The sequence below is a fragment of the Alligator sinensis genome, unplaced genomic scaffold, assembly GCF_000455745.1.
Source record: "Alligator sinensis unplaced genomic scaffold, ASM45574v1 scaffold602_1, whole genome shotgun sequence".
NCBI classification, from domain to species: domain Eukaryota; kingdom Metazoa; phylum Chordata; order Crocodylia; family Alligatoridae; genus Alligator; species Alligator sinensis.
The window spans coordinates 2,825,811-2,852,106 of NW_005841976.1; the positions used below are offsets into that span (position 1 = coordinate 2,825,811).

Genomic DNA, 26,296 nt, shown 5'->3' on the forward strand with positions numbered 1-26,296 from the left:
TCCCAGAGGTGGGAGAAGCTTCAGAGCTGCTCTGCCTGCTCCAACAGGGCTGCCTGGGGGCTGGGCCCAGCTGGGACTGCAGCAGAGGCAGCATAGATGGGCAGGGGAGGGTCACCCTCCAGGGGACCTGGGATGGCAGAGAAACCCACCCCTTCTCCCACTCCTATGGTGGCTGCCATGGTCACTGTCCCAGCTGAGCCCAGTCCCCTTACGGCCCTGCTGCAGCAGCTCTAAAGCTTCCCCTATGCTGCGGACAGCAGGGAAAGCAGCAGAGTGGGGGAAAGGAAAAAGGGGTAAGAGGAGAGGATGCGACTCTGAGCACGGAGGAAAGGGAAGGATTCTTACTTGCTCCGGGGAATTTAATAAAGTCCCCAGAGGCTCCTGCCCATGAGGTCTGCCCTGCACCAGTAGGCGGGGGAGGAAAGAGGCTGGGAGCATGCTGCAGCCACCACTACAATGTGTGTTGCTGCTTCCACACTTCACTTTGCCATATCCCATGTCAGTACCATTACCTTTGATTACATCAAGTAAGACATGCTGTGTCATTTGTAAGGGTTTTGGTCCCTGCCAAATTGGGCAGTTTTAGCTGCTTCTAAGTTTTCAGGGAGTTTTAGCATTTAAGTCTTTTCAGTCATTTTAAGGGGGCTCAGCCAACACGTACTGGAAGAGCTGGCTGCACTTCAAATATCAGCCCTTTCTTAAACACACACAGCTGAGCAGTCATTGCAGAACAGCTGGGAGGGATGGTTAATTTCCAGGTCACTCCATAGGGCCTGAAACTGTAAGTTTTCAGGACAGATTGCTATTACAATCCAGTTATGGCACTTGGGGATTCTGACTTGATCACATTATGCCTGGCTTTCTTGGCTAAGTGACTGCCTAGCGATCAGCAAGTTCAGATTTGTCTCTTGGAAATCCCCCCTCACCCATGACTTCATGACAGCTCACAAAGCAATCACCAGAATTCAGAACAAGACCTTCCACATCAACAGCTCATATTCTAACCAGCTGGAATGACACCTACAGAATAATAATATGTTTGAGTACATCATGTATTATTAGCATTTATGTAGCAGCACAGGTGCCTGCCTGGCACTTAATAGACAGAAAAGTGACAAGGCCTTTTGGAGCTTACGCACTAAATTAGACATAATATGATAAACAAAAGAGAGGAGGAGGATGTGAATAGAAACATGTTTTTTAATATCATATGATGCTCAAACTAGCAATATTCAGCCCACAAGGAGCCTCTAATCACTTGAGCTACTACCTTACTTCCACTTCTTGGTAACTTTAGCAGGCTCTTATCAGACAATTAAGAGAAAATATCTCAGGTTAAAAGTGATGAGGGTGATGTAACTACACATCAGGCACTCTGCAATAACTGTTTTGTAAATTCATTTCTAATGTGTGGTAAATGGAAGCTAAACTATGTTAATTTAATTCTGTTTCATTCAGGAATAAGCTGCATTGTTTTATCCTTTTCTTATCACAAGATAGGAATAGACACAGGACAGATTTACCATGGAGCAGGTGACATACAGCAAGTCTCCTCCTCCTTCCATGCCTTTTAATTCAGTATAATATATTTCCCTGCCTATACTTTATTACAGAGATAGGACAAATGCAGCCTGTTGTTCATGCTGTGTCCATCTGGGGGCTGATGCACACAGGATAAGAACTTGCTAGGGCTTTTAACTAGGACAATAGCTCAAGTGATAGAGACTTCTGAAAGCTGGGGCTTTGTGAGGGTTCATGTTCTGCTGTTGTCCTATAATCCATGTGTAGCAATAAATATATATCATAGTTGCTGCTATTCTCCTATACAGACTCTTAGTGTAATATATTAAGAACTTTGTCTGGAAGAGATGTCTATGCGGTGAGACCTGGCATACCATAAAAGTATATTTTTGTTTTCCAGTGGCTCATGCTAAAACTCCTATTTATGTATATTTGAAATTACTTACGAATGCCACGGAAGAAGCTTCGGTTAGAACGACATCCCTGATCTGCATTTGTTTAGCAAGAGAACCAGTATAAGCCCCGAGAAAACCCATTTACCCAGGGGCAAGTAGAAATTTTAACTTGATGAGGGAGTCCAGCAATGTTGCCTTACAGTTACTCTGGAAGGGAGGATGGAGCAAAGCTGCCCACATGCCAGAGTTTCTTTAAGAAGATTAGGAAGGGAACAGCAACGGTATGTTTTCAAAAAGGAAGGAAGGGGAAATAGGGTCAGGACCAGGCTGCTACAGCTTTTTTCTTCATAGGAGCTCCTGAAGACAGGGCACTCTTTTATTTTTCTCCCTACACTCCTCTCTTTTTACTTCTTCTCCTCATTATTCTCCCTCTCCTACAAATAATTTGCCAGCCTCTCAGAAACAGGGATGGTGTTTATCACCGAAGCAGAATTTTAGTTCTCACATCCACAGTTGTTTTCCCTGCTACTATGAAGCTGATGCATACTCATATAATATAAGCCAGTCATAAGAACCGTGCTCTCTACAACATTTGGAAAAGATCCCATTTGATCGTATGATACAAATTAATCTCTTCAGTAAATACAGCTGTCTTTCTAATTCACCTTCAGATTCTAATTGTATTACTCAAAGCCCAAAGGACACACTGAAAAATGTCAGTTGGCTTTCTCCTTTTTATTAGGTGCTTTTAAAAACTTGACGGATGATTAAATCATCTACTGGTGACTGTGTGTATATATAAATCAATGACTTGATTAACAAGCTTGGGGAGTTTATCTACAGTCATTTTTTAAAGCCAAATGTGTATTTATTAGGAGCTGTCTGCCAGGATTCCATTTCTTTCAGATGTGATCTGTAGTATGTTTAGAGCAGTAGCTCTCAACCTTTTTAGTCTTCATGCATTCATTGTAAGACTCAAGACACCCCTTGAAAAATGCCAGCTTCTAGTTTTGACTTGTTTTTTCACAACAGAAAAAATAATAGAGCAGTTTTCCTGTTGGCAAGAACTCAGACCACAATGGGTTAGCATGTTTTGAACACAATGGTTTCTTATTTGAAATCTCTGAGTTTATCTTGTGAATCATATTTGCATATTGTGCGAACGTAGCATGGCACTCCAGGGGACTGTAAATGTGCCATGACACCCTAGTTGTGAATCAGATGTAGAGAAATGAATGATCTGAAATGCAGCTTTTGTGAATTTACAAGCTAGGAACCAACACACCTCTGACTCTATGGGCATGTCTACATGTGCTTTTACACATGCCTAAACTTAATGTGCATTCGCCTTATACACATTAAGGTGATTTAGGTGCATGCCTACATGTGCACGTGCTAAGGTGCATTAATGCAGGTGTGCAGACCGACCTGGGGGTAAAGTTAGTCCCAAGTCAATGGACACGCATCGAGTTAATGTGCATAGCGTGTCTACACGTTCACTAATGTGACTTAGCTATTCGCACATAAATTTGATACCAGCTTTAGGCAGGTATCAAATTTAGGCTTGAATAGTCTAAAATTGCCATTTTTAACATGCATTAAGGGCACGCACATGTAGATGCATGCCCTTAATGAGCCATAAATTAGGCTAATGCACATTAAATGTGCACATGTAGACACGCCCAATGTTATTCTTAGCTCACTGCTCAGTAAACTTTAAGTGACAGCTATTTTGCCAAACTTTGAATTTTGCAACTATATTAATTATGAAGTAGCCCACTTGTTAATTAATGATTTAACTCCACTCTTTCTTTAAATCATTAATCTGGGTTGATAAACAGCAGCTCTTTTGCAACAAAAGCTGCTAACTTGGTAAATGAAGCCCAGAAATGTCTTAGAAGTTCACCTCAGAGCAGGACTCCAGCAGACCTTCTTAAGGCTGTTCTCCTTCAGTGAGAGATAACTAGTGTGCAGATGTTATACTAGAAGTGATTTTCATCCTTGGGGCTGGATACTGCCAATATATCCACACCTGTGCCACATAAATCTGTTTTCTGGATCTCTCTCTTACTAAAACTCTGGTGAAATCCTTATCAGTAGGATCTCCATCTGGGCATTTCCCTCCGACCTCCCACTTTGTCCATTTGGCTGATTCAGACCCTTGGAGCTTGTATAATCAAGGGACTGTAAATGTTTCTGTTAACCTGAAGGAACACATAAATATTAACAGACAATGGCCTGGAAGTTTGCTAATTATTTGCATTCCACTGTTACTTTGCCTGATTTATTTTATAAAAGTCAGACATTATCCTTGTTTTTTCGATTTATAAATTATGACTGCTTGAAAATGAAGGATGGGGCAGAAAGTGAATTGGTGCCTTTAATTTTCAGGTACCAGGACTGGAAGTGTTTATTAAACACTTGCTTAATGAAAAAAGAAATAATTCTAGGAACTGGGACCAGGATCTAGGACAGCCCTTCCAAAGTGACTTCCCTAACCACTAGGCTACAGCGCCTTTTTACTTGCTCTCTTTCTGGCCCCAAGAACATAGCAATTTTGCACAGTGACCCAAGTCCAACAGGGAAGTATGGCCTTACCCAGTCCACCCCTCTCATTGGAGATGCAAGTTTGAAGTTCTTTGGGCAGAGGAAGAAACCAGACCCAGGTCAAGTGTTCAGACCACTAAACTACTAAATAAAAAATGGGTGACAGCACCACCACATACTGGGGTGCATCTACACATGGCCGTATGGTGCCTTTGTGTCTGCACCATTATTAATTCCTTTTGGAAGTACTAAAAGATGGCGCAGTAACAGCCTGTTCTCCACCATACCGGCTGCTGTTATTTTTGGCTGCTACATTGGTGAAGCAACATGCTGTAACGAGGGAGCACATTGCTACAGTGACGTAGCAGCGACATCATGGTTCATGCCAACTGTAGTGTATTGCTACAGCATCGTAGTATCTTGTGTAGATGCACCCATTGTGTTTTAAAAGAATAGTTGTAAGCCTGGATCTGTTTTTTAAAAGAACAATTGTAGTTACCTTCACTCAGGGATCCTTACTGTATGGAGACATCTGCTATCCAGAAAGCTTAAGACCATCTACTCATCATTACCTGTTGGCTTGCAACTAGATCTAGGAAGAGACTTGGGCACTTACAATTAACTATCTAGGCTCCCTATACAGTACATGGGGAGAAAGGTGATCCAAAAAATCTGCATGCTAAGTGGAGAACCATCTTGACTGAACAAGTACAAAAACCTGAGCACAGGCTGCGTCTGAACTCCCGCCTTCAGAGCTTAGGTCTGAGTCAGGGCTTCTACTTCCATCCACTTGGGAATCATCTCCTCTTGCATTTTGTGCTTCCAACTCCAACAGCAGGTATAAAAGGTGCCCCTGTCTAAATCAACCTGTTGGGTAGGACTCCCTCAGACTCAGTAGGAGCACTCCTGTTTTCTGGGCCAGTGCAGCAATCACCAGACTGTTGCATTGAAGGGAGGTGGAGTTGGCATGTCCATTTTTTTTTCAAAGGTGTGTGAAACTGTATTTTGTGTTGACCTGATCCTGTCATCCTCTCATCGTTCTGTGAACATGTCTGCTAGCTCAGGCCTCTCAGGCGATGTAGCTGAAGCAACACCTACTTTCTGGATCCTATGTAAAGCTGTCCCAAAGTCCAATTGCCTTGGCAGTGGCTTTTAGTTTTGCTTTATAGTTACTCATGTGAAACACCATGAGAAGGTAGTCACTATCGTTCCCAATGAGCCAAACCTATGGGCAGCAATAGAGTGGGCCCACCGCTGGGAAAGGTCAGAACTATTCCTACAGCATTTTATACCAACACCACATGAGGGTCCCATTGGGCATGACCTTGACAGAGAAGCATAGGTCAAGCTGAACAGACTGAAATCTGGATACAGATACTTTCAAACAACACTTCACAAGATGAACATCTTGGGCAGCTCCCTGTGCGAATGTTGTGTACAACAAACAGCACGGCACTTAATTGAAAGCTGCTATCTTTACGAATGCATAGGTGGGGCAGATGGAATCCACCTATTGAGCAATAATACCGGACAGTGGCTCATACATTTGGAAGTTGATATCTGATGCCATACGAAATAGTGTGTGAAGGAGATACATACCCAGCTGCTCAGATTAGGGCTCTTCTGGGTATGCCCAGATCAAGAACTATAGCCGCACAGGAAACTTTGACATCAAACAGGGAGGTGACCAGTGTGTTAAAGTGATTCTAGGGCAACTGAGTAGAGATTTTGGGGTCACAGTTCATTATGATATCTATCCCTATATCTTACTCTATATTGTTAACATGGCTTAAAACACTTTTCAGAGTTAACAGAATTGAGCAGGAACTTTCTCAAATAAAGCACAGCTTCAAACAAAGAGTGTGTTTAGAAAAATGTGAAAGCCATCTGGATTCATTCACCTAAGAAAGTGGAGGGACTGGCTTTAGAAGAGAGACTAACAGTTTAATATAGCAATGTGTTTTCAGCTAGCAAAATGATACATCTGAAGGGTACAAACTTGGCAGAGGAAGAGAAACTGTTTATGGCGTCTCAGAAGGGAAAATGTCATTGTGACAATGAGATCATAGAATAAAATTCCAAAAAAAGTAGCCTCAAGAATTAGATCATTTAAAATTGGCATGTTAAAGTACAAGAAAATATCCTTTAGGGAGCAATGCTGTAGCCCTAATGGTAATGGATGAGGTAACCTTGTTTTTTAAGGTCTTTTCTGCTTCTGATCTGGATTCTCTTGTTTGCTCACTGGTCATCTGAGTTCGCTCACGTACACGTACACGTAAGTTGTACTCCTCCCTTTAGAACTCCTATTTTCTTTCTGTTTCCTGTTTCGGACTGCTATGCCAATAGCTAAACTTGTAAGAAAGGGTCCAGGAAGCCAGGGGTAATTCAGTGCCATTTCAAAGTAATCACTCTCTCTATTTGCTTGCATAGTACAAATACCTTGAAATAGCCAGGTATGTTCAGATAGGAATCTCTTTTAAATAGACAAATAAACAGAAGGTCATCTTCTCAATGAAAAACTATTTTTATTAGTTCATTTCATGGCTGACAACATTTAATGTCCCCATCCACCCTTGCATAAATGGTGGCTGGTGGCTAGAGGATTTCTTGTTTAATCTTATTTGTAAATGGCTGCAAGGTAAAGGATGTGAAGAAAAATATGCCATAAATGTATCCCAAGAGCTGAAGCCTGGGACTTTTCATGACCATTGGTGTAGCCACAAAGAAAATATTAGAAAGCTAATTAAATATGTGGGAAATCAGTGGAAATCTGAGATGACTGTTCTGTATTCCTGATATATATGCTATGAGATACATAACCCTAGAAACAAATGTGGCAGGCGATTAAAATGTAGAAATCCCCACTTTTTATAAGTGTGTTTAATAATTTTTTGTGTCAAAGAATAATAATTATTTGTGTCAAAGAACAAATAAAAAACCTTTTTGTTTAACAAGAGGTAGGTATTTGAAATGAAAGGATTTTAATCTAGTACCTGACTTCACTAAATATCTCTATTCTACTTTGATAATAGTAGTTCAGAAGGATACTCCCTTATTAACATAGCTACATGGACTGGAGGGGAGTGATGGGGACTGATGTGACTGTATTGTTTGTGAAGGACAAAATTGCTGAATATTTTTTTTTGGTAATAACCCTACTCATGTTGGTAAATGCTCTATTTCTGATGGCTTCACAGCTGTTGAATCAGTAGAAATTCACTGGTGATTATGTCGCTGATGAGTTTATGCTACTTGTTTCAGAGTTCCTGCTGCAGCCTGCACAGTAAACGCTGCAATGGAGATCTGTCTCTTCACCTCTTCCCAGGCTTTATGTTGATCTGCTTTGTTTTTGATATCAAACATGGCATCATAGATCCCAGGGAAGGACTCCCCAGCATACTTGTTGTGGCTGCTGGGAGCAAAAATGATATGTCTGTTGAGAATGAGAAAAAGGACAGTAAATATTTATTCTGAAAGAATAAATAAACCTTATTTCTAAGAAAATGTATTTTCTTATCCAGTATACATATTGGCTTTCATAGCGAACCCTTGTGTAAGGGATGCCAACAAATAAGTTTCGGGTAATAATAGCATCTATTTTGTGAAAAAGGAGGAAACAAAAAACCTATATTTCTCAATTCCAGGTATCACAAAAAACACATTAAGTGAATGCAAGATGTCTGAGGCTAGGACCAGCTGATTACAAGCGTTTCTCTTGGAAAACGATACAATTTTGGACATCTGGAGAGAGCTGCAAGTTAGAAGGGCCACTGTTTTGACAAGCAGCAAGAAACCAGCCTTGAGGAATATTCATACAGAAGTTATTAAAAGACCAAGTATTGTAAATCTTACATAAATCACATCTCTCTTGCTAGATTTCTTTCTAAAAGGAGAGGTACATGTTTTGCATTATGTTGGTGTTGGAGAATGCTACAGAACATTTTATAGGCTCATGGGTGGACTTAGGGTTTTGAAAAAGCTGGTGCAGGAGGTGTTGTGCATCCTTACATAACACAACACATAGTTTCCTCTAACTAAAAAGGAACTAGAATCTTTACCAATACCTAAGGGGCCTACGGGTATATTACTGTGTTTAAGACTGAGGGTGACTGCCAGCTCCAGGGTGGGGTAGGCAACTGGTTCCAGGGCAGTAGAGTTGTTACCCTCCAGCCTGGCCACAGGCAGAACAGTCCCCTGTAACTCAACATGTGGGTCCCTCAGACTTTCCACCATGGTCCCAATGTGCCTTTCACTATGCTTTCTGCATTGCCTCTGCCACCTCCAATGCCCCCTACCTCCACTCTGTCCCTTGTTATCTCACATATCCTCAGCATCAACCTATCATGCCCTGAGCCCTATCAGACCCCACCCTGCCTCATACTTCATTAAGCCTTCCCACTACCCCTCCAAGCACCCAAACCTCAAGGCAGCCCCTCACAACCGCTGCACGCCCTCATACACAATCTCTTTTGCTCCAACCATGCTCACAGCCCATTTCACCTCCACAGTCCCAACCTCTTCTGTCCCTCGCCAACCACCTTTGCAACTCCCTCCTCCCCCTGACTTCTGTGTCACCACCACACAGCTATGCCTGCCTTCAGCCATGCCCCTTCCCTCCTTGTCTCTCATTTGCTATGGGTTTGAATCCCCTAGGAACAAACCATCCTGTACAGGTTCCTATACAACAGTACTTCTTTACTGGACACACTCAGGTGTCAGTAGACAAACACCAACAGGAGTACATAATGGTAGAAGAAAGGATAGTTTGATTAATAGAAGATCAAGGGTTGTTAACACCCCAAGAGTGAAGATTATTCAGGAATCAAATATATAATAAGCCATGAAGTTGACTCCTTCAGCTCTGCCTGAATCAAAAAGTGACTATCCCTGTCAGGCAGTTTGTTTTAAACTTTGAGAAGAACAGGAATCAAAGTGGGGTGTGAGCGTACCACCAACCCCCTCCTCCTCAGATTTGCCCCTGAGCAGGCTTTACTAGCCTGCCTTCAGGACCAAAACATATTTTAACATAGCTATATAAAAGATAATGTATCAGATCCATTTCCCTGCTGCTTGCCGACTGCTCCTACACTTTATTTCCTAATAAAGGTCAGTTTAGTTTTGAAAGTTAAATCTCTATTCTCTCTGGGAGACTTTTAGGATTAGATTCTACACCACTGAAGTCAGTGGGAGCTCTGTTATAGGAGCAGGATAAAACCCATAGCATTGATCAAAAGCCCATTGAAATAAATAAAAACTTGACTTTATTTGGCATTATACCAGGCCCTATGATTTGTCTAATACATCTCACTCAAACTTTGCCTAATAATCAGATTAAATTTACCTTTATTTTTTATAATGTTTCACTAATATCTCTCTCTCCTTTTACAGTGCTAAATGCTATTCTTGTTCTCTTCAAATATTTGTATATCCTAAATGGTTGAAGTTTCCAAAGGGTTCTTAGGCTAAAAAGGGAGAAAAAAGTTATGTCACAGATGCTGGATTTTTTTACCTGTAAAATGGTCTGCCAGGTAAACCAAGAGGATCAATAAAAGCCCTTTCCAAAAGCATGAGCTGATCATTCAGTGACCTTACATCAATTGGGCTAAAAAGAAAGCATAAGAGGAATGTGTTAGCCCCAGAGTAACTTGTACATGCAGATTCTGTCCTAAAGCTTTCACAGCTGCAGACTTATAATATCATATCTAAACACAGCTGGTAGAATTGAACTGGTATCACACACAGGCAGCCAGTATCAGTTATGTCAATAGAATTACGCTGATTTAGAAGAGGACTTGGCTCATAACATGGAGATCATGCAAAGCTATTCTTCAGTGCCAAGGAATGTGTTAAAGAAGGAAGGGATTGTCAAGTACTTTTGCCTTGGCTGCTGCTTCTGCTTGGAACTCTTTTCCACTCTCATGTCAAAGCTAACCTCTCCCTCTCCACTACAAATCTTTTTTTCAATAAACACTTCTTCCATGAAGTTAGCTAATGTCTAGTTGCTTGAGTAAAAGTCACTTCTTTTTATGTCAAAACACATCACATTAAAAAAGAGCCTTGTGATGTTCAAGTCATCCCACACATCATGTGCTTGAGCTGTTTCTCTCTCTTCTTCAACTGTAAGTTCTTTGCAGCAGAGACCATCTGTGTCCCTGTGTGCTGTACGTACCAAAGTACATTACTGCTAACCTCCCTCCTTGTTACTGAAGTTAACAAGGGTAAATAATAATGTGTTAAATGGCAGGACTGGAAACCAATGTGCTACATAATATACTGCAGAACTTAAGAGTGAGTTCATTAAGGAAAGCTAAACAAAACATCTCAGACAAGTGCAAATCTGGAGTAAGTACACCGTAGTGGGTGGACTTCCAAATCTGCATCCATGCAAACAAAAGCTGAATCATGTCTACATTTTTTAATACTTAACTCATTCCATTCCTGTAAACACTCTTGGATTGAGCTTTCCCATTTCATAGTGTGTTGCAATATTCAACAAGGTATAGCAAGCTACTGTATTTCCCATATGTAATGATTAAGTTAAACAGTTAACTCTATTAACTGCTCTCTCAAAATTTGACTCCATTTGTTTCTATTGATATAGTTCATTAGGTCAGAAAAAAAGGTTAAAGCCAGAGTTTTACATGGTATATCTCAAAATATAAGCTTTGTAATTGATAACTGCCAGGGATCCACATACCTCCTCAGAGAAAGGAGCTGCAGGAGTGAAAATAAGTGAGTCAAAGAGATCCAAGAAGGCAGCATAATTCCATAAAACCAACCAATTAAGCTGCTCATAGTTTTAATTTTATAGATAAATATGTTGCTAGGGGAAATCAATGTCACTGAAATCAGCAGCCTCTCAGAGATAATCTGCTCTGACTTTAGCAGTGTAAGTAACCCAAGCAATAAAGCAATGAGAGCCATACAGATCCCTATGCCTAAGTCAAATGCTGGTAACTTATTTAAATTCAGAGTGGCCACCATTAAAATATCAAGAGATACCCATAGTGGGTCTGACTCTCATTTATACTACACTCTTTTCAGTCAGCCTCAAAGTGGGTCCCAGACTTGTGGAAAGGAGCATCACTTTAAATGAGAATCTGATGCTGTAAAGCAAAACAGGGTAGGCATTCGCTCTGTAATGATACAATCCTTAAAGGGAAAAGAGTTCAAGGGATCCATCTGCCTCAACCCTCACTCCCATTGCTTGATATTTGAATATTCAAGTGAATAGATGTTCACAAAACGAGTGTGCTATTCTATTGGGTTTCCAAAAAAATTCCCTATTTGTTTTGATGGGAAAGGAACCTATGGAACTTACTTGCTGATGTCCACTTGCTGCAATCTCCTGTGAAAATCAATAGCAGCTTCTGTAAAATTCTTCACGGCAGAAAAAAGAGGATCTGGAGTGATAAGGAAGGAAGGATGTAACCTTGAGTTCTGTTTAGTTTTTGCCAATGATTGTATTAATTAATTCTTATTACTTGAAGAACAAAATCAAACACACCCACACTTGTAAATTAAAGAGTAGTAATACCCTGGCTTTTCCATGATTGCATATGTGTAATATGGACTGTGAAACCTGATAGAGCTTGTGTGAAATGTTGTGTGTGAGTAGACAGATAATTTTTTTTCTTGTGTTGGGTTACTTGAGGGATTATTTAAAATAGATAACTAACTAAGACCTGATCTGCATATTGTTTTGAACCAGGACAACTATTATTTTGCCGTGATTAACAGTTACAATTTCCAATGTTGACTGGGCCTTCTGTATTTTATCAGTGATGCAAAGGGACCAGTACAGTGAGGCTCTTTGTCTTTTTCTAGAGATAAAAATGAAATAATATTTTTACTTAGATTATTAATCTTTTGGTGCAGGGCCTATATTTTTGTTCCGTGTTTGTATGGCACCTGCCAATAAGATACTGGTCTGTGACCAATGCTACCAAGCAATGTGATTATACAAATGCTTAACAACAGTAACAGAATTGTGATGGAGGGTAGTACCTACCAAATGTCACACTGTACTTTGTCACTTCACTCTGATGACTCTTTGACAAATTATAGATTATGTGAGTGTAGTTACTTAAAGCCGCTGCATAATCTCTGCAATCGAAGGGAAGGACAACAGAGTCGGCGAGCTCAAATACCAGTCCTCCCCGTACTTGAGCTACTGTCACGTGATTCTTAAAAGTAGGATCATAAAACTTCTCCACAATTTCATAGGTCTCATAAATACTGTGGTAAGCTGGGTAGCTGCTATATTTTTCCACCTTCTGCAAAAAAATATATATATTTTTCATATAAGATTTTAGACAGATCAACTGTGCTGCAAAATTTTTCTTCCTCTCATGTGCCTGGATCACAGCAGTCCTTTATATTCATATCTTTAAATATTCCTTTTCACAAAGAAAAGGTCTTTTGTTTAACACACAATGCCTGGTTGTATTTTGTTAACTGTCCACCTTTCATGGTGCGGGTGCAGAAAGAATTAAAAGAGTTATGTTGGCCAAAAATCACCACTTCAGCATTCAACAATTGGTCATAGGCAATTTTGAGTGTACCATTGCCTCAAGAGCCTTTGTCTATTGGTTGGCTGATGCCAAGTTCAGTTATTCTTATTATTACTGTGCTTTCAGTTATTTGGTTTGGTTTTTTTTAACTATTTGTATTGTGGTAGCACCTCAGAGCCCTATTCATGAATTAGGCCCTATTGTGTCATGATAAAATGAAGACATAAGTAGTCGTTGTCTCAGAGAACTAAGAGGCAGATCCATACGGATTTTGTAGGTGCCTACGCTTAAGTGTCAGAATGCCTAATACTGAGCCATTTTTCTCTGGAGTTTGATTAAATTTGACTGGGTTTAGGCACATCAAATCCCTATATAATCAATGAGGAGACTCAGGCACCTCAGAAGAGTGGTTCAGAGTTAAATGGGTATTCACTCTTTACAGACAATGAGGACTGGCACGTGTCTGAAGAACAACTGAGAAAGTAGCCAATGGGAGTCATTAAAGAACAGGCATGGGTTGAAATTCCTCCCCATCTCAGCAGCTTAGGCACCTGATTTGCACTACATACCGACACCTCCGCTCACCTGCAATTCAGAACATCTAGTCCCGCTTCTCAGGACCGGCACCTGTCATCATAGTCGTGGCAGTGCCATGCCCTCATCTTTTGCTAACAAAGCACCATCCCAGGAAGTGGGACAGCTCTCATCACCCTAAGAGGATTCAATCCATATCACCTGCTGCCCAGGTAAGTGGTCTAGCTGCCAGACTAAGCTGGATGGGATACTTGGAATCTGGTTCCAACTTTACATTAGACAGTCCTAATCTTTGCAGCAGGGACCAAACCCTCTCCCTCCAAGAGCACTGCACTTCTCATTGGGCTACAGAGGCATGCTTACTTTTGCCTGCATGCTTACTTTTGACTTTTTACTTCCACAACTCTTTCATCCTTGGCTGCCCATTATGCCCAGCTTTGATAGGAGGGGTGTCCTCACCCAGGCTAGGTGAGGACACCCCTCACCTGGCCTTACATTCTGGAAGTTGGGGCACCCTCTTGAGAAGTGTTTTGAATTCCTTCATCATGAATGGGCTTAAAACTCAAGACTCCTACTTCTTGGGTGTGTGCTGTAATCACTTGGCTGTGGGACAAAAGGCAAGTACTTATACCATTGTTTTTCAGTTGAATTCAGTGCTATCCATGCAAGTGATAGGCAGTCTCTGAGATACAACTGGATCTGTTCTGAGCATGCTCCCAAGGCCTAGTGTAGACCCATAGGGCATGTCTACACGTGCAATTAATGTGCTTGAATTTTCTGTGCAGAAAATTCAGGCACACTAAACTGTGCCCAGGCATGCATCTGAACGTGTGCCCATCAGACCAAATTTGCTCTTGACGGGAACAGTTCAGTCCAGAGCTCCTCCTGCTTTGCTCTGCCCCACTGCATCAGCTGAGGGGAGCTCCAGGCTCCCTCAGATGCCAGCCCTGGGCTGGTATAGGACATGGGGGTCAGGCCTGAGCTCCGAGGGCAGCTGTCTTGAATCCCTGCAGAGTTTGGGATTTAGCCAGGCAGAACTTGTGCCCCCCCCTGCTGCCTGAGCTAACCAGGAGCAAATTGCTCCCAGTCAGGTTCTACACATGCGCTTTGGTGCATTAGTTAATGTGCCATTTTTCTAGTGCCTGTAAGTATTAATACTAGCAAATGACACATTAGACTAATTTAATGCACAGTAATTGACATGCACATATAGAAGGTGATGCTTTACTCTGCATTAGATTAATCTACTGTGCAGTAAACCATATCATGTAGACACACCTATAGAAAACTTTCTAGCCCAAATGGAGATGTCTAGTGGTTTTAGGCATCAGATGCATTTTGTGACTGCTGATGAATGTCCAATTTGAATTGCTCTTTAGGAAATATAGGCTAAATTCCACATAATCCACATTTATATACCTACAGAATCAACCTGAAGCCATCCCTTCTAGACTAAGTAAACGACTCACAGTAGTTGGTGTTATCCAGTGGCTTATAAGGGATAGTGACTAGAGGGTCTAACAACACAGACTTACCCAGTTTTTACTGTAACGTGCTCTGCCTGATGCAATACCAAGCCGCTGAAAAAAGACTTCAAAGTCATTGCCAGAACCCAGCTTATTTATTCTTTTGATAAGAAAAGGGAAAACATCTTGAGTCACAATATCCAACTTTCAATATATTTTGGACAAATATAATAATGACCTATCCACTTGCCAGTCAGACATCCCCACCCAAAAAACATTTCCCTATCCCATTCTTCTTCTTATCCTTCCCATTATCTCCACCACACCTGAGTTATCTATCACACAGTCTCACGCATCATCTCTTTTGTTATTCTCAGACACCACTCTCACACCAAAAAACTCAGTGGACTAAACTGAGGGGAAAAAAATCTCTCAAAAATCTGTTCTTTGTTCTTGCTCTCTCAGGGCCTTACACATACTCCGGCCCAAATAATGAACTCAGCTCCTCACCTCCAGGGAAAACAACTGCACAAAGAAGGACTCTACAGAAGAGAATGGTGACAGGTCCGGGGGCACAGACATAATCCTTTCCTCCTCACACATGCAACCCTATGCAATCATAACAGAATTCACATTAGATATTATGGGGAAATCCCTGTAGTTTTGTAGAGATAAGAGATATAAAAAGCAGCCCAGCTCCTTCCTCAAGGAATGGCCTCATTAGGCTATAGAGTCTGAGGCTTTCCATGTGTTGGGAAGTAAAGTCTAGGGGGTAATTCTGGATTGATCATGGGCACCTCCCACTGGCTTCTGTTTCATCCATTCTAAATAAAGAGTTATTTTAAAGTTAACTGGAGAATGATAAGGACTATGGAAACAGCAGATTATACAAGGATTTATGGCTCATGTCTTGCTTTCAGAGAGGTATGTGAAAAATGATTTTTTTCCCATTGACTATCTGAGAAAAAAATGACGTACAAAACAAAATCATGGCTCCAAACAGTTCCATTCATTTTAACTTCCTCCGGGTACTAACGCAGCCTTACAGTGCTACTAAACATATCGTCACTGTTTCTTTTCACACACTGATTATGGTTTCTTGGAAAGGTGGCTAAGACATCAATAAAATACTACTTCCAATTTGTAACTGTAGAACAATTACATTTGGATCCTAGTTGAATTGCAGATGAGTCTCCCACATAACTGAAACCAGAACCACACATTTTAGAGGCAGGAATCCCTTTTTAGATGTGATTTTCTAAGGATACAGTCACCTCCTATACATCCAATTAACAAGTATAGGCTGTAGGGCTAAAACTCCATATGTAATACTGACAGTTTACTTTTCACACACAATTCCTCAATACCTGGTAAAATGTCCCAGTTCAGCTATAATTAGTAGAGTTTTGACTACAATTTGCACAAGATGAGTATCTGTCCCATAGTTCCTTTTACCTGTGGCTTTTCTTGCAGTTAAAAATAAACTTGCCTGCCCTGAATTTGCAACCCACAGTAGCTTCAGGCACACCCTTGATTTTCTTTGTCACATACCTGGGAAGGTCTCTGTATTCTGTTGATGGGTTTTTCTCATACCAGCTCTCATAAAGGGACTTGCCTTCAAACCCCTCATCAGGACTTGGTATCTAGAGAAAATGCATGTGAAAAAGGCAAAGTGGTATAGATGTAAATGTTACCAAGTAAGAAAGTCATAAGCAGGTATTACAGAAAGTCTACTGGTCAGGAGAATGACTAAGACACTGATCCAAGTCAATCAAATTTTGTATGCCCCTCTTTAGCACTTTGAAAAATAGGTGGAACAATAATTATTAGAGCTACACAATGAATAGTTTATTCACTGAAATTACAATTTCAGTTGAAAGAAACAGAGCACAATTCAGAAAAGTAAAAAATTAGTAAATTTCATTTAGAAACTGAAATGTATATAAAATCCCTGAAGACAAAATGTTTTATTTCAGGTTAAAGACAGGTCAACATACACTTCTTTATAGAGTCCCTTCCAAAAATCCAGAAACACCAGTATTTGACAACTTTGAACAAATGCATAGTATTATTAAACCAAACACATAGGCCGTGTCCAGAGGAGTGCGGTCATGGGGTATGTGGTGCCACAAACACGTTTGCAAGGCCACATACCGCACAGTCCAGTGGTCTCTGTGCTGCAAGGGTGCGCTGCCCAAGCATCTGCTGCTCCATATTTTTTTATATGGATATCCAGGGGTCAAAAAAAACTACGGAAAAAAACCAAAGTCAGTACAAGGTAGGGCAGCTGAAAAGCAGAGCCGGCTGCCCAGAGCTATGCAGGATCGCGACGGCTGCAGCCCTGGGGGCCCCCAGGACTCCAGGTAAGGCTGATGGGGCCAGCACAGTGCTGATCCCAGCCTCTCCTACCCCACCCAGGGTAACTTGCCACATGCCAAAGTGCACATGGCACAGGCATTCCCCAGGGACAAGTAGTTGCAGTGCAAGGTGCACCTCTGCTATTTGTCCCCAGGGAACCAAACAGCCACGCTCATCTGGATGAACCCATAAGGGCTAAATTCTGCTCTTGTTTATATTTGGTTAACTATATTGGTGTACATGTGTAGTACTAATGTAACTAAGAATAGAATCAGTTAAATGAGATATATGACCCTATGAAAATTATGATTCTTGGAAGGAAGGAAGGATTTCTTATCCCCTTCCTTCACTACACACCTGGTTATATCAATCACTACTACTAACAATTTTAAGCTAAACTATGTTTGGATTATCTATTTCAGGGCCTTCTTGTATAATGTCTCCTTTCAGGCCTTTTGCTCTGTTAAATTTGATATCATTAACTGGCTTAGGTGGACCTGGTAATTGCTTTTTTTACTTTCCTGACTTGGCTAGTTGTAAAGCCTGCATATGTTCACATTGTGGTGACCTAGAAACAGGTCTTCTGCAGCTTGGCCAAAGGACCAGTTTCACACAAAATGCATGCCCAGCTCCTTTGAGTAGCTACTATTGATATGTTTATTGCTATTTTCCTGAATTACCTCCTTGGTCAGGTTGTACACCAGTCCATACATCAGTGGAGTACAATCAATTCTCAGAGTGTAGTTTCCTGAAAGATAAGGGTAATATTTTTAGGAGGAAGTCAATCCTGCAAAGTTGAGGTCCTCTGTTTTTGGGGGGGCTAGAGTGAGACATGTAATAAGAAGGGGCTGGAGATGATAAGATGAGAAGAATCTCACAGCGAGGAGCATCCAGTTGTGGGTACTTGGCCTATTCATTCCAGCTCCCAGACTGAATTGTGATCCAGGTTAGTACCATGGCCGAAGAGAACTGCCTTACAAACCGATACTGGCTACCTACATTTGGGGTAACAGCATGGGGAGGGAAAGCTTCTGCCAAACTGATAGGAGGGGTGAAGAGTGAGAAGATCCCTGGTTCTTTCTCTCCCAACATATCTAAACATAAATAGAGGCTCAGCATAGTACACTTCTGCCCTGAGGCAACAGGACAAAACAGAGGGTGACTTTACCCTCCAAGTCCGTGTAACAAGGGGCCCCTACCCTTGGAAAGGGGAGGCATAGCCAAGGCATACCATAGAAAGCCTGACAGCAAGGGGCAACAGGTCTGAGCTGCCTGTGTAAACTGAGCAACAAGCTATGCAATGCCAGGCTGCTGGCAAGGGAACTGGCAACGTCAGGGTCCGGTGGGGTGAAAACCAGAAAGGGGCCAGGCTTGCGTGCATGTAAATCCAGCCTCTGACCCTGGCTGCCACAGGGTAAGGAGTGCTGAATGAAACTGGCTGCAGGTCAGGAAAGATATGTGGGATGCTGGGGCAATGAGCCAGCCCTAAGTTTGGAGGCTGGAGTAAGCAGAGACCCCAAGAAGGGTTTATATTTGACTTGGAACCATATGAGATGGTGCTCTGTGTTTAAGTTTGGCCAGTGGTTTGGCTGGGTGGGGTTTGGAGGCTACATAACAGGTTGCCAGGGCCACTCTGCAGGTCAAGGCATGCTTTAGGCAGGGGCATGAATGGATGAGGCCCAGGAGCCAAGGCCTGAGGTAGTGGACCTGGGCTAAAGGCTCAGATGGAGAAAAAGGGGCCAAATCTGGGAAGGTTGAAGCGTTTTGAGGCCTGGGGGATTTCCTTAAAGGGAAGCACCCCTAAAGAAGCACAGAGACCCCAGGACTGAATATGGGGCAGAGGAGCCCAAGGGATTAATCGAAAGTTGAGGAGCACCAGAGAAGCTAGTCCTGGCCTCCAGGGATCACCTCCCCATTATATTACCAATAACATCAAAGGCATGTGGACAAGAGACTGGAGGTGAGGGGCGCTGGAGAGTGTCGCTGGTGGGTCTGACCCGAGGGGGCTTTGGGTGCCGGGGGTGGACCCATGAACGGCTATAGTCAGGGCTGGCCAACTTCAGAGCAGCTGGGGTGTTCACACTGCCAGTTGTGGGTGTTGGGCCCCAGGCCACACACTGCATAGGCTCCCCAGGACTCTTGCTATACCCAGGTCCCCCACTATGCGGGCAGTATGAGGCCCCTGCCACCACGTGGGCACTGGGAGCCCCTCCCGATCACAGCCACACAAGCAGTGTAAGCAGTGTGAGCCCTGCCGCCCCACCACTGTCACACTAGCAGCACAAACCCTTTCCCCGCACCTGCCACAGGGGCAGCGAGCTCACTGGGCCCCCTGCTACAGTGGTGGCCTGTGCCAGAGACCATGGCTGGCACAGCAGCAGAAGCAGTGCGGGGAGTGAACAGGATGGATGCAGTCCATGGGCCGCCAGCCAGACAGCCCTGTTCTAGGCTGCTCCTGAGGCAGCTATGCACTATCCCTTGCAAAGAGCTCATAGCAAAGTCAAAACTTAGCCCGAATGAAACCGCCTAAACGTGATTTTCACCCAATCCACCACCGCACGTAGCATGCACCTTCTACAGAGGAATCTGCGTTGATATAAGCAACTCCTCGTGCTTGTAATATTTTGGCATTCTCCTGCATTAAGAACAAAAAAAAAAAAGATTAAACTTCCCCCTTCAAAATAATGCTCCACATATTTCCCGGAGCCTTACAGCTTTCCACATACAACCCAGCTCCCAAAATACTTTTGGAGAGAAGATTCATGTGGAGCCAAGAGGTTCTCTCTCCACCTGGTTTACTAGTTAACACATGAATCAATCTTTTTCATGTTTTTCAAATTTTTTTGCCCAACACTTTTCAGCGACCCAGTGAACTGCACCCAAAGATGCTAGAACAGAACTGCAGGGTTGAAAAGGACCTCAAGGGTCACCTAGTCCAAGCTCCTGCACAAATATGATTTGCGTGTCCAAAACCATCCCAGACAGAAGCCTATCCAACTGCTTCCTGAGACCTTCCAGTGAAGAACACCATAACTTCCGTGCGCTTCTTATGATTAGGAAGCTTTTTTTCCTGAAATTTAATCTACATCAGTTTTATTACGTTCAAACTCATTAGGCGCATACAGATGAGCGCGGTTATGCGGTATGTGGTGCCACAAACATGTTTGCAGCACCACATCCCACACGGTCTGGTGTTCTCCGTGCTGCAAGGGCATGCTGCCTGAGCGTGTGCTGCTCCATTTTTTTTTTCCGAATTTTTTTGACCTCTGGATATCCAGGAGTCAAAACAAAATAAAAAGTGGGGGAAAAACCCAAATAGAGCAGCCCATGCTCTGGCAGCCAAAGTACATGTGGCATGGGCGTTCCCCAAGGTCCACTGCTGCTACTTGTCTCCAGGGAACCAAATGTCCCATTATGTCCTGCTCTCTATGCAAGACAGAACAGATCTTCTCCTTCTTATTTATGGCAGCCTGTCCAATATTTTAAAACAATGCCTTAGTCTCCATTTTTCCAAACTAAACACACCTAGTTTTCTTCCCCTTTCCTCATATTGTTTGCATGCTGTCATCTTTGTCATTCACCCCTGAATCCTGTCCAGTTTCTCTAATTATTTAAAAGTGGATCGCAGCTCTGCCCCAGCTCTGGACCACACAGTCACTGCTGCAAGATCCCAGCCTCAGCCCCAGAGCAGCTCCCTACCCAACCATTTCTAATTATCTAACACAAAACAAAACATGACCATCCCAACCAAATGCAGGATCAAGGCTTTTTATTGTTTTGTTGTGTTATATGGCACAAATATATATGTTTTGTTATATGGCTACTACAAATGGCAGCTTATGATTTTTTCCAAGCCAAGAGGGCAGGAATGGCCATGCTGCATCTGACCATTGGTCCACCGAATCCAGAATCTTGAAATCAATAGTCAAAAGTTACAACTCCTTCTGGGGAAGCTGCTACAAACCCCAAAGTAGGTATTTTCCAGCTAAATGTTCAGTTTGTTTCAGACTCTGCCAAGCTTTTTGCTGCAAGGGCTTCCTGGGTATTGAGAACCCTAGGATAACTATATATTTTGTGAAAAGTGTATTTCATTTATCAGTTTTGTTTCATTTAACTTGATTTCATTGAATGTACCCTGGTCTTCGTGATACAGAACAGAGTGAACAGAAGCTCTTGTGCACCTTCCATAGTTCATCCTTTATTTTGTAACTTTTTGTCATTTATAACCACTATCATCCAAGACAGAATTTTTTATTTTTTTTTGCAATAAGAGCATCTGTGAATAGTAAAATAATAAGCCAGCCAACACTTCATATGATGGAAACTCAGCAAGGATCACTCACAAGTGATTAGTACAGGGGTGGGCAAAATGGCAGATCCAGCCAGCTGTTAGACTCCAGTTCCTAGCAGTCCCTGCCCATGTCCCTGCAGCTGGTTTCCAGTAGTAGCAGCGGTGTGACAGTGCAGGGCCAGGGCTTCTGTGGAGACCAGCCCCAGCAGGACACATGGTTGGGTAGGGAGCTGCTCCGGGGCTGGGATCTTGCAGCAGTGATAGCGTGGTCCAGAGCCGGGGTAGTGCTACAATCCAATGCCCACAAGCCGCAGGCAGTCCTTTTCCTCCTCCAAGATCCAGGGCACATGAGCAGTGGATTACAGGTCTGCCCTGGCTCTGGACCAGGCAAGATCCCAGGCCCAGCCATGGAGCAACTCCCCATCCAGCCACACGACCTGCCAGTGTTGCTGGGGCCAGTCTCCATGGAAACCCTGGCCCTGGGCTGTCACAGCGTTGCTGCTCCTGGTGCCTCCATGGAAACCGGCCACAGCAACACAAGCAGGGGCTGCTGCGAAAGGGAGTTTGCTGCGGGCCAGGCTTTGCCCACCCCTGGATTAGTGGGACTTTGTGGAAAGATCTGAATCCAAACTGCCTTTAGCTTGACATATTGAATTAAATTAATAAATTGGCATCCCTCTCAAGGGTGGTACTGAGACAGGGTACCTTGGTACTATATATTAAGACATTTGGATTTATATGAATTGAGCATTCACTGCCTCAAGGTGGATCAGGAAGTACCTCGGGCAGAAGTGATTTTTTATAGGCCAGCAACCCGTACAAAGGACCTGATTGCTTAAGCAAAGTCCTTGAAGTCACTGGAGCTAAACCAATTTACAATAGTTACAAGAGGAAAAGCAAGCCTGAAACCTCCATTTGGCAGTGTCTCTGCTCCCAGGCATATGTTGGTATATTCCCACACATCTTGTTCTGGGACTAGCCACTGGTCTCTTGGTCAGATAGTCGGGAGCACAAGTGGCTTCTTAAGGTGAAATTCATACGGCATGTCTGTAGCTAAAATTAAACTAAATTGAACTTCAATTTAGTTTACTACAATTTAATAATTTTGATTTAATTTATTGTTCCTGGGGGAAGATTATTACTATTTTTTGTATTCAGTAAACAACTCTGGACACATGCATTAGAGTGCCTGAATGCTCCTGAGTGGCACCGGTAGAAGAGCTGTCATTGTGAAGAACTCAGACTTTAACTGGTGATTTACCTCAGCCCACTCTGTGGATCCTAGCAAGCCAAATTCTTCTGCATCCCAGCTTGCAAATATCACTGTTCTTCGAGGTCTCCACCCTACAAAAACAGGAGTTGTAAAGCATCATGAGAATTATTCCAGAAATACCCTGTGATGGTGATTCACACTCAAAAATATAATGAAAAACATGGAACTACATTTTTGACCTTCAAGAATGATCAGTGGTGAAAAAAGAATGCTTAGGAAATCTAATCTTTAATGTTTCTATCATCTTACTTATATTACAGCATTAGACCCAATATAGAATTATTTTTTCCACTCAGTATCCATGGTGATTGAAATTTAACAAACTTCATCATACTGGCAAATAGGAGAGGGGGCAGTATTAACTTTCTGGATAATATCTTTACTGATTTTCCAACCTGCCCTATTCAGTACAGATTTCTGTCCTGTTTAACACAAATGAGAACTGTAGTACTTGTTCCATTCTGTTACCAGTGATCATTTCCTTGACCCTCTTCCCAAACACTAACTTTGAAATCCTGATATTTCCCACTACGTGATTTCAACAGATGGACTTCTAAGCAAGGATCTTACACCCTGAAAGGTTTAGCATTTGATCTGAGGTCAAGGCAAACCAGAATAAAGTATGCTGCAATGTGTTTTTATCTCTGTCCACTTCATCAAAGCTCTCCTTTGGGCCAGCATTATGCTTGGCTTCATTATGCATTGTTTCCTATGATGTTCAGTAACTAGGAAGTGACAGAAACAACATTAACTTCTAATAGATTTTAAATCCAGCGACTGAGCAAAGCAAGCTACCACGAAACAGTATTTGACTTATTTCCGAACCTCTCTCAAAAGGAATTCTGACTGAATAAAAAGAAATAATGGCTGTTCTGGCAAGTGAATCACAAAGGTGTTACTGTTACTCAACACACTTAGATATATCTAGGAACCTTGTATTTTTAAGCTTGTTCTTCTGTGGATTTGGGCTGCATATTTCTGTGCGCACACTGTGCCTGAAGTTGCGTGTAGACAAACAAGTTAGCATGAAACAAGGGTATTTGGCAGTACCTGCTCATCCATGTTCACACCCTTACCTTGCACTAATGAAAGCCAACATGCAGTCAGCTTTAATTTCTCAAGGGAAAAAGCATGTGCACAAGGCTAGTTACTGCAGACTAGCTGACATGCTGTAGGCTCCTGACCTTAATCTACCTTGCAGTAACTCATCTGTGCATTAATATCCAGATTCACCATTCACATTGGTTTAATTAATTTATACTTAGCTGATTTGGAAGTTTTGGATTCTTTTTTGGTCTGTTAGTCCATATATTGAGTTATTTTTAAAGCAAGAAAGGACCATAAGAGCATCTAATTTTGACTTCCTGTATACTTCCTGAATAGCACAAGACAATTACCACTGGATGTAATATTCCTTCCCTTAGCTCGCCTATCTGGCAAGCAAATACCATCACAGAAAATACTTTGATTACTTATTCTTAAGTGATAGACTTGTTATTGTGATTAAAAGAGAAAAATCATGGTGAAGGTAGGAGGGGCTATATTAGAGCTCAGTACTTTTTATTATGAGATAATTTAATTTCTTGCCAAAGTAAACATTCCAGGCCAAAAGTTTCAGAGAGACTTGCGCAAAACAATTACAGGGACCTAATACCCACAATAGACAGCTGAAAAGTTTACAGCATATTCAATATATGGAGGAGTAAAGTCTTGACATATGAGAGTCGTTAGGCATAGACCTAATTTCAGGCACCTGCTCAATTTACACCGAAGACAGCAGGTACAGCGTTTAGACCTCTGTCTATGCAAAATCTGTATATGCTTCTTTATTCTTTGGTTGCATTACCTTCCTTCTTTAGTTTCCCAAAACTTCTCACAATTTCATGAACCACAGCTGCCCCACTCTGAGGATCAATGCCACCAAATACCCAGGAGTCACGATGACCTCCCAGGATGACGTACCTGTCTGGAAAAATTAATTATGAAGATTTATTTAGGAGGGCCTTTTCTGGAGCAATACTACCAGTGAAAAGTGCTTATCAATATCTCATGTAGGTTTCCAGACAATGAATATTCTATCTCAACAGTTTACGTCCTATGTGATGGAATGGCAGAAGCCATCCTTAAATCTCTGTAGAAAAAAAACATTAAAGAGACTCTACTGCTTAACTGCAACTAGTTTCAAGCTTACTTATGTTACTGTCTATTAAAAGTTGACAGCAATTTATTTGAGAAAATAATGACATAGACATACATAGCAGACACAGCTTTTTAAAAATTAGTTGTATTTATAAAACCCTTTTTTTGACAGGCATAGTTTTTATTTATCATTTGGGCTTTTAATTTACTATGTCTAGCTTCAGCTGAAATATCAAATCACAGAAACAAATGACCCTATCAACTATGAAGCTATGAAAACAAACTACAAAACCCTAAAAAAGAAAACTATCGAGTTTTGCGAACATTCAAAAATTTATATCAAACCAACATTCACCTCCTAGATTTCAGTGTTTGCATAGATAGAGCTATTAACTGAAATAAAGCAGTTATTCCATAGATAGACAAATCTCTACATCTTACTATGGCCCCCTCTACACATGCAAGTAAAGGCGCAATGGGAACTAACATGTGATTCACACAATCCTGCCATGCCACATGTCCCACGGTGATCCTTCAACCCTAGGAGTTTCCCACACCCTGGAGCCCTAGGGATCATGGCAGATGTGTGAAACCCCCAGACCCTGGGGCTTTTCGCTAGGCATGGTGCACCCCTGTGGCTGGGAGACCCATCAGATGACAGGTCTCTCAGCAGCCAGGGAGACCCTACTACTCCTGCAAATTAAAGCAGGAGGTCTAACTTTATAGCTGATTGGAACTTTTGTTGCATGATAGCTACTTTGCACATGTAGCTAATCTCCAATTAATTGCACAATTCACCAATTAATTGCACAATACCTTTAACATGTAGAGCAGGGGTTATCAACCTGGGCTACATGTACCCCTGGAGGGACTTTGAAAGGTCCCAGTGGGTACGCGGGGGCCCATGCCACTGCCTGACAGGAGCAGGGCTGGGGAGGGACGAGAGCAGGGTCTCACAGATGCTGTGCTGCCACCGCTCCGCCACTCACCCCCCCGGGGGTACACTTATTAAAAAGGGGGCTTCTGGAGGTACACTTATTAAAAAAAGTTTGAAAACCCCTGATATAGAGGGAGCCTATAATACATTTCAAAGTCAAAGCTGGCCCAACATGTAAATGTGTACTTCATGCGTGTTTTAAACTAAGAACATTTCAAAGATACAGATGTAGTGGATCCCTATCCAGACGACAGAACATGATGAGAGTTATCCAAGCCAAAATGGGAGGCATAGTTGACAAGACGTCCAAAGACAGACTAAC

At 42.2% G+C, this 26,296-nt stretch overlaps 1 protein-coding gene across 5 annotated transcripts in view; it reads right to left on the bottom strand.

The window, feature by feature from the left end:
* Positions 1-6,963: 6,963 nt before the first annotated feature.
* Positions 6,964-26,296, bottom strand: part of LOC102387587 (putative N-acetylated-alpha-linked acidic dipeptidase) — a 49,452-nt gene continuing 30,119 nt past the window's right edge. For all 5 annotated transcript variants that reach the window (XM_025200833.1, XM_025200834.1, XM_014518711.2 and 2 more), the window contains 10 exons: positions 24,745-24,864; positions 22,887-22,969; positions 19,906-19,969; positions 18,015-18,082; positions 16,528-16,619; positions 15,046-15,136; positions 12,475-12,739; positions 11,785-11,866; positions 9,973-10,065; positions 6,964-7,896 (listed from right to left, as the gene is read on the bottom strand). In XM_025200833.1, coding sequence (XP_025056618.1) covers positions 7,707-7,896; positions 9,973-10,065; positions 11,785-11,866; positions 12,475-12,739; positions 15,046-15,136; positions 16,528-16,619; positions 18,015-18,082; positions 19,906-19,969; positions 22,887-22,969; positions 24,745-24,864 — 1,148 coding nt within the window. In that variant the 3' untranslated portion in view covers positions 6,964-7,706. The remainder of the gene's footprint in view (positions 7,897-9,972; positions 10,066-11,784; positions 11,867-12,474; positions 12,740-15,045; positions 15,137-16,527; positions 16,620-18,014; positions 18,083-19,905; positions 19,970-22,886; positions 22,970-24,744; positions 24,865-26,296) is intronic.